This window comes from Dromaius novaehollandiae, chromosome 2 (genome assembly GCF_036370855.1).
Source record: "Dromaius novaehollandiae isolate bDroNov1 chromosome 2, bDroNov1.hap1, whole genome shotgun sequence".
NCBI classification, from domain to species: Eukaryota; Metazoa; Chordata; class Aves; order Casuariiformes; family Dromaiidae; genus Dromaius; species Dromaius novaehollandiae.
Genome location: NC_088099.1, coordinates 161,233,440 through 161,243,040, shown reverse-complemented (window position 1 = coordinate 161,243,040; position 9,601 = coordinate 161,233,440). Strand labels below are relative to the sequence as shown.

Sequence of the window (9,601 nt, the reverse complement as noted above, 5' to 3'; positions counted from 1 at the left end):
CCTTGCTCTAGGGAGGATCAATGTCACCTAAAGCACTCCTGATGTACCTTTAGCATCTTCCAAAAACTGTCAGCGATGATGTTAGGGTGGCAGGCAGATGACTGGGCTGCTGACTAGGTCCTGGCCTGAGATTAAGATAATAAGACACAAGAAAGTCCAGCACATGACATGAGAAACTGCTGGAGGTAACACCACAAGGTGCGAAGGTTAAAAAAGTTATGGATAGGGCTTGGATGGCTGGATTCCACAGATGGTTAAGGGGAAGTTATGTGGGAAACAGCCAGACTTCACAAATAACTGAAAGAGTATATTGGGGACCTTTTGGGAAGTACAGTCCTGCAAGGCCAACAGCACCTACATAATTCTATAAAAGTCTGATATTACCTAGGAAATAATAACAGAAATACCAAAGTTGGGTAGGGATGAGGCAAAACTGGGACCAATGGAGAAAATGTAATTAGAAGTGGTCGGTTTGTTTGGGAGGGGATGAGGCTGGTAAAGAATAAAAAAGAGTAGGGGAAAAGGAGGGAGAAAGGGAATATAGAGTTTAGCTCATCATCTGACTGGGAAGATCTGGGGTCCCTGTCAGGCAGCCCTGCACCCGATTGCTGAAGTTTTAGTGAACAATAAGCCTGCTGTTTCCGGCGTACATGTGTCTGACCTGCTTCAGTGGGCAGGAGGGACCTGGCGTGTCTTCCCCAGCATTGGTGGGGGAAGCCTGGGAGTTCTCTTCCCAACAACGACGTGGAAGGCCTAGCACCTAACACACCATCCCTCCTCAGCCTCCCACAACAGAGGCAACCCATTCCACTAATCATTCCCTTTGCCGCTAGAAAGCTTTTTTTTCCCTAATATCTAAATAATCTATCAGGTCCATAATCAAACACAGAGTTCAAAAAAGGCTAACAACTATTAATTTGGCACTTTTAGAAATAGTACCTGGAGCTTGAGTGAGTCAGGTGCTTACATCCTATTTTGAGTAATGATGGATGCTCCCAAATGCCTAAGTCCCATAGTAAGTCAACAGTCCCCATCTATATCAAAGTTGCATTCGCATATAAATCAATCAAAAGATGAAGTCAATCGCTGTGCTGCTGCTGTTAATTGGGTTTAAGCCAGGATTATACTCTCTGAGCTGAATTCTTTTTTTGGTCACACTAGGGAAATATAAAATGAGCTAGAAAAAAGTTCCCCATCATAGTTTTGCTATGACTTAGCAGAATCTATTTTCAAATCTGTTCAAAGCAAAATCTGTTACAGAGCAGATAAAGGAATTCGGAGGCATTTCGCTATTTTAGGTGTACTTCTCATAGGCAAGCTTCATAAATCACACAGCTCTGCATGTTAAGAGACAATACCAGTTTTTTCGGTGCGAGGCAAAGACCCAAAGAAGTAGCACAAAATTAACCATTGCAGAAAAGCTATACTGCTTCATTGGATTTTCATTTAGGAAAGCTATATCTCTCATATATTCTCAGTTTCAGGATTCTTTGTCTGTGGTGCAACTGATTTTTTACAGTAAGATTGGGAGTACCCATGATAATTCTGATCTTGGAATGAAAATACGCAACGTTCCTTTACAGGGGGTCTACCTGAGAAGTCTGAGTAAGCTAACAGTTTCATACTGCATCACTACATGAAAAAACTAAACAAACAAACCAACCAACCAAAAAGTACCCCAAACAAAAAGAGACTGTGCTAATTTTTGAGCCACTGATATTACTGATTACTTTTTATTTTTCCAGTGTGTGTCACAAGAGAACCAGAATCCAGCATGACACTGTATGCATAAACTCTTAACATTGCTTTGAAACAAATGGGGATCCTGCTTTTGCTGAGACAGTACTCTGCACAGATTCAGGAAGAAAATTATTGTTACAAACATCAAATTAGTGAGAAGAATTGATGTACCTGCCTGCTCATTGCACTTGCCACCATTTCCCATGATTCTGTATTTTGCTGTAGGGGAGAAGTTCAAATCTTATTTTAAAGGAAGAAAAGATGTAATGTGGAACTACAGTCCAGCAGCAATGATGGACAAAGAAGTTCTTGCATCTCCTGTTCAGCAATTGCTCAACTGCTAAATTGCACTGTAACCTGTTACAATTTTTGCAAGGCCACAGCCAAAACCATTTCAGTGAAAGGGGTTCTGACTTCAGATAAAAAGTACAACAGAACCGTACCCAGAGAGAAAAGGAGTAATTTGCTGGTATACCTGCAAATTAACTGCTATCACAAGAGCTGAGTAAAACTCTGGAAACTGAGGGAGGAGCTGGCACTTGTAATGATGAATGACACCATTACAATACAGAAACCAACAACTATTTAGCAGTACATTTCAACAAATTCCCTTGCCTTCCCCACTAGGAGTGATGCGATTAAAATAACTTTATTAAGCGATGGAGATGAAAAAGGCAAGATGTATTTCCTGGAACAAGGACACACTGAAGAGCAGTCAGACAGTCAATAGACATACCATTATTTTCAAGGCAAGATTTTATTTAACTGGGTCCTGGGCTTTCTGGCCTAAGAGTTTCTTTCTTTTGCTCATATTACCAAATAAACAGTGCTAGTAGAGAGATCATTCTGTCCAAGCACAATTTCCTCCAGATACATAAACCTCTGCTGAAGTTTAAGCCTCACTTCAGAGCACATTACACTCATCCGAGGCTGCAAAGTTCAGCAGTAGTATCAAGGCTCCCAGAGCTGACCTAAAAGTCCTCAATGATTGATAGGAAGGGGTGTAAGAATAGGGATAACTTGGGGCAACTGTGAAAGGGTCCAAGCTGACAGCAAAGCAGCCCTTGGTAAATGAACTTTTGACTCTTTGAAACTTGCTTTTTCTTCTAAATGAAAGTTGTCATGAGATCAGATAAAAAGAGTGGATACTTTAAACAGGCGGATGTTTGGCTCATCAGTGCTAGTCTAAAAACTGCTGATCAACAATTGTATTTCTGGAATGGAAACTAACCTGCTGTACCTATAAGTTATGAAACAAGGTTATTTATATAACACACGAAAAACCACAGTGACGAAAAACAGATTCCTAATATGACTAAATCAATGACTGAGGTGGATCTGTTGTACAACCCTGTGAAGCACCTAACTCCTGAAGGAAATAATCTCAGGTGAGATGAAAATAGCTTTAGCTATAACAATCACATTAGTGCTATGAAGAGATGGAGGAAGTAAAACCAGCACCCATACTCTACAACTTCCCTTAATTCTGTAACAACATCCTTTCATTAATATCTTCTATTGACAAACAAAACAAAAGGAACAGGACCTACCATCAATAAGATCCTCTTGAAGAGATCCTTATCTGCCGTCTCAGTGAGCAGGTGAATGCTTGCAATGTCTGCCCCATTGCGGTCAGCTCCTAAAGAAACCTGGCTAGGATCTCCTCCAAAACTAGCGATGTTCTGCTGCACCCACTTCAGAGCTGCCAATTGATCCAAAAGGCCTGCATTTCCCCTCACCTCAGGAGAGCCTGTTGTGGGAGATTAAAAATAAGTAAATACAAATGAATCTTAAATGAAACAAACCTGTAAACATCTTAAGTTTTTGTTTAATTGCTACGGTTTTAGCAGCTCTTGCAGCTGAACCTTGATAAAACTGGCACCAGAGTTTAAAAGTCTGAAGTAGCCTCTTCCAGGATCATCCCTTTACAGATAGAGCCTATTTCAGTTTTTACAATTCCAAGCATTTAAAAGAGCTAGTATTCAATGCTCTGTGCCTTCTTTGGTTAGGATACAGTTCATGTGCCATTAACACCCACTACCATTTTTTTCTGGTGAAAGCAAGGGACAACAGATGTCAGAATAGCAAACACGGAATCTGAATTTGTGTGCCAAGCAAAGTGATCAGGAATGGGGCGGTGACCATGAACACTTATTCACCAAGTCCCTGAAATAAGTGGATATTGTGCCAGACTTCACTACCCAGACAACCACGAGATTTAGTTATTGTTAATTATATACCGTATGCAAGCCAAAGTAAAGGACTCCATGGTCTATATCAATACCTGCAAAAAATAATCTGCACCCATACATGGAGCTAGAATGCAGCTAAAAACAATTAAACATTAATCTGCTCAATTTCCAAAACTTTCAAAAACATCTGATCATCCCTTTCTCTCATTTTTTCCAGGAGGTAATACATCTTCTACCAGCCAATATCCTAGTAAGAGTTTGGCTAAAAATGAAGTTAAACAGACTCACATTCCTGAGGTCTGAACCTACGATTTATTGGCAAAGACTGAAAGGTTCACAGTATTCATTCAAAATCTATCCCAGTTTTGAAACAAAAAGATGCAATGTGGGAATTATGATAAATTCCTTTTTTCTAGGTCCTTCTGTTGTGCACTTCCCTCCAAATCAGGCATACTTTTTCCACTCATACTGCTTGGACTTGGACAAAGCCCGAAACAGCAGTTTCATGTTGGACCCTCTGTACTTAACTGAGATTCACTGAATGTCTTGCTCTCAAGGGTACAGCTTATACTGACACTATTTGATTTTGGCCCCTGGCACAGTGAGGTTCACAGTGGTGAACCTGTCCCATCCACTACCCAACAATGCATCTCCTGTCCTTTGCCTCTGCTGCATTAACAGCAAGCAAGAGAGGAGTTGGGAGCAGGCATTGAGTCTTCTCCCTTTTGTTTCTCCACCCATTACCAGTCCACAGGCGACATCAAGACAGGAATATCCCAGATCCACTGAAAACAGGAATTTTACACTTCACTTGAATAGATTCAAGATTTCACCTTCTCCATGACAATATGTATCAGTATCCTGAGCTGCTTTAGGAAGAGCATTGCCACCAGGTCGAGGGAGATGATTCTTCTCCTCTACTCAGCACTGGTGAGGCTGCATCGGGAGTGCTGTGTCCAGTTCTGGGCTCCCCAGTAGGAGAGAGGCATGGACCTGCTGGAGCGAGTCCAGCAAAGGGCCACAAAGATGATTAAGGGAGTGGAGCATCTCTCACATGAGGAAAGGCTGAGAGAGCTGGGACTGTCCACCTGGGACAAAAGAAGGCTCAAGGAGGATTTTATCAGTGTTTATAAATATCTGAAGGGAGGGTGTAAAGAGCATGGGGCTCAACTCATCTCAATGGTGCCCAGTGACAGGATAAGAGTCATCGGGCACAAATGCAAACACAAGAAATTCCACTTCAGCACAAGAAAACACTTTGTCACTGTGAGTGTGGTTGAACACTGGAATAGGTTGTCCAGAGAGGCTGTGAAGTCTGTTCTTGGAGATATTCAAAACCTGACAGACACGATCCTGGGCAACCTGCTCCAGCTGACCTTGTTTGAGTAGAGGGGGTTGGACCAGATGATCCCCAGAGGTCTCTCCCAAGCCTAACTATTCTGTCATTCTATAATATAAAGATGGTGAGATGCAGCAGTTTAACAACTATCACTCTGCAGGAACTTTTCTTTTAAGCCCCGTGACATACTGGTAATGTATTTCATTACAAATCCAGATGAAGATAATAAAAATACAAGAGATGACAGTTCATAAAAAATAAAATTAATTGTTCTTCCAGCTACAACAATTTTAGAGGTCGGAAAAAAAGGAAAAGACATTTTTGTCTGGTCCTAAAAGCATCAGTTTGCCTCTTTCTGCTGAAGCAAAGTCACAAGTGTTGTGTTTCCTTTTTACACATAGGATTTTTCTGACTTGGTTAACTTAGGCAGAGCTCTGAGACCTCTAGCAGTAATAAGATGTGTACTGGTTCAGATGATAACAGTGATAGTTTATAATGTAATTCTTTTCCAATTCAACCTTTTTAAAATAAGAAAAGAGCATTTCAACAAAGGCCAGATTCATTTGCCTGAAGACATCTGTCAAGGTACCTACAATTAGGACCCTGAATGCAAGGGACCTATATACTCAAAGGAATGAGAGGGACGAGAAATGAGGGATTCAGTCCCCAAGGGTGGACTAAATCACACCTCTGGAGGGTCCCAACAGTCTGCACTGACTATAGAAAACACTCCTAACTTCGAAGCTTCATTTGGACACCTGGCAGGACATATGAATCCAGGCTCATGTATCGATAAGTTGTGGCAATGAAATTCTTTTTATTTATTAAAAAAAAAAATTATTGTGCTTGCCAAATTCATTCAAATATTTCTCTGGAGTACACCTACTTGCATTTTTCTGCTTCCTACATTTCTGTTACATTTAAGCTGTCTGACCAAACATATAAAAGTCACATCACCTTGGATTTCTTCACACACATTTACATATATTATCTTATAATGTATAATCTCTCACATATATCCTTTGAAATTGAACTAGGTCTAATTGATAACAAGATTTGAATTATGTGGCACCATACTCTCTTTTTTCCCCATGAAAAATGAAAAATATTTAACTGTGTATTCCCCATGCTCAGTTATCATCACTGAAAAGAGTGCTTTCTTTTCAACATTAGCCAGCAGTAACCCGGTATTTCAAATGATAGGAGACTAATGCCAAGAGCATCTAATGATGAAAACCCCCTAGGAAAGCTTGAATTTGTATTAACAAAAGCAAAAACAAGTAATTTCAACACAGCCCCCAAGAAAGGAAGATAAAGTGATTATTTGCTCTCTACTTTTTTTAATCCACAATAAGCTGTTCATTTTTAATGATTTAAAATACTCTACATTCAAAACTAGAACACTTCCAAAACAAAGCAGAAAAGCCAGGAATAGAAACATAGCTGAAACTATTTGTTTCTTCCATTGCCAAGACCAAATAGTATGCTTTTAAAGTAAGGGTAAGCTCAGAAACTGGGGAAGACAGCAAATAGTGGAATAAAAAAGCTGCCACTTTGTGGACTACTAGGTCCGTCCCAGACAAAGAGCGATAGCAAACATGCATCCCGTATTCATCCATATACCTACAGTAATAAACTACCGAGGTATCACAGTGACTGATTTAAGAAGCAGAACAGAATATAGAGGAGACCATGTTATTGATAGTCTCACTATCAATATGTGATGTGTGGCATCACAATAACCACCACTACAACTGTCCTTCCAGCAGGACAGACAAGAATTAAACAGGCCTGGAAACTTCAACCTGCTGCCGATAGCTGTAGTTGCAGCTGATCAAGTGAAGCAATGAAGCAAAAACTTTCCCTGCCTTAGTTTTTATTGAGCTTGTTCTGCACACTGTGGTCAGTTCCCAGAGCTCTCAATCCAGCAATAAATCCACCCTGCATTGTTGAAAAGGAAAACTCATTTTAAGAATTTGCTTCAAGCCTCATAAGAGCTCCCTGGAGCAAGTGAAATCCATGTAAATGCTTTAGCCACAGGATGTGCTTTGCTACCAGTACACTGGACAACAAGACAGAGGAGGGAAATATATCCGGTTCCTTTTGTCCTGGCAAAAAACACAGCCAGGACAATGTACCAAGTTAGGGAAAAGATGCATGCACTAACATTCACAGTAGTTAGACCAAAAAATGCATGTCTGCCAGAAATCTTTTGTACTACTTGGGCAATAGCCCTGGATATAAATGTCATAAGCAGACTTTCTGTAGAAAAAGATCACATTCCTGGGGACCAGAGGAAAATGAAAAGAAATTGTTGTTCGGAATGAAGAAAACAATGTCAAGCATACACATTTTTTTTATTCTTAAACTGAAGAAGCAGAAAAGTGCTGAATTTAAGGATGCAAATCATTCTGCTTCATACGACTTCATGTATTCTCTTAGAGGAATTGGGCCTAACAATGTGACTGTCTTCTCTACACTCTTGCTCTCCAAATAACTGGCAACCCCCCTTAACTTTTTGTGGGTGCCAGAAAGTGCCCTATTTTGCAACTTGAATGGATGACAGCAAATTAAATTAGACAACCAGTACCTTCAGCAGAAGGAATTTTAACTCCCTGCAAAAGGCCTGTCAACATGAGATACCAAAACAACTGCAGGGAAAAAAAAATTGGTTTCACTACCATTCCTCCACAAAATTCTCTATTTAACCCCTTCATTTACAATTTTTCAATTTATGACAAGTCGGCGTCAAAAGATTCAACACTTTGCTTTGTTGGGCAATGAAATTGATATTGCTTATTGGCTCATAACCTTTCTTTGCCACTTCAGGGCCTTTAACATTCCTGGTCCTAATGCACCCACCATCCCAAGGATGAAATACTGCTCCCTTTGAAATTGATGGCAAAATTCCCATCAATTTCCAAAGGACTAAGACTTTCAGCAAGAAGGAAAACATCCCTAGAGTATCAGTAAGGTTTTGGGTTGAGACAGGAGTGTGGCATTGAAAGACTTTTTAGGGCTTTCCATTGATGTGATATTTTATCCTGCTCCAATGTCTCTTGCTAAGAATTTCCCTTCTTCCTCCAGGTCCCTTTGGAGCAGTGGGACTTTCCCACGCATACAGATGATACTGGAAAAGAGGCCAGAAAAGACTGCAGTTGTCCCTGGCTTCAGCTCAGCAGTGCAAAGAAAGAGGAGAAGGTCCCTGAATTCTCCCTTCCCAACACACTGCTCAAAGCTGCTGTAACTAACCATCTCTACCTGGAGGTTTGCAGCTACTTACAGTGAATTGCATTGACTCATGCACTGACTTTCAGGACATGAGTTCCCACAAAAATGAGGTTGGAAAGTTCATCCTGATCCGTAAATTATGTCAAACCATACGATAAATAATGCTATATAAGATTCAGCCCAGCCAGCAGTTTCCATTTAGGAAGAAACCCAGGTGAGATTCATAGGGCTGAAGGAGGTTAGTGGGTAATGCGTGGGCAGTGCTGCGTAATGGAAGCTTGCAACGCATGCATGTATCCACATCGCGTTTGGCTCTAGCCAAAATGAAGCCACAGTATCACTTTCATAAGCATCCGCTTTGCAGAAAGATGAAAACAGTGATTCTTTCCCCAGATACGTCTACTGTCAACTTCATACCTAAATGAATAAGGAGTTTGCACTGCTGGTTCTCTAATTACTCAGTGAGAAACAGACTTTGCTGGGAATGAGCTTCAAACAAATCTGGACAACAGAGAAGGGAAATGATGGCAAACAGCTGCAGCTGTGATGTCAGACTAGGCAAAGCTCGGCCGGTGTCACTAATAATGAATACACGTAAGAATCACATGACAAGATATGTTGGTCTGGTACTTGCAAACATGAAAAACATAACCTCCTGCCCAGAACTCCTTCAGGTGAACAGAGTTGATAGTGGCGAGGAAGGTTCTGTAAGGGAACTCTACAAGTCACAAAGAAATGGCACTAGAGGATCCAGCAGAGAGACCAAGGACGACACCAGAGGGAGTCAGAACAGAACTTCCAGTTGCATTTTCTCCCCATGGTTCTCTACCTTAGGTTCCTCTTTCCCATTCAGAAATGAAAGACGGTGGGAAGAAAAACGTTCCTTACATGCTTAAATAGGCAAATCTCATAAAAGCCAAAATGAAAAAACAAAAAACCAAAAAAACCAACAAAGATCAGATACTGCCACCAAAAGGAGACAGTAGGGAGATGTAAATGTCCATTTGCAGGTATACGTGCCCCTTTTCTGCAACATAAAATCCTCTTTGCTATAGGAATCTCTATCATTTTAATAGGAACTGGTATTAGCACGCAGTAG

General features: G+C 40.7%; 1 protein-coding gene across 1 annotated transcript in view; it reads right to left on the bottom strand.

Moving 5' to 3' along the window:
• Positions 1-9,601, bottom strand: part of TG (thyroglobulin) — a 162,912-nt gene that overhangs the window by 61,388 nt on the left and 91,923 nt on the right. The window contains exon 41 of the mRNA XM_064507891.1: positions 3,291-3,490. Coding sequence (XP_064363961.1) covers positions 3,291-3,490 — 200 coding nt within the window. The remainder of the gene's footprint in view (positions 1-3,290; positions 3,491-9,601) is intronic.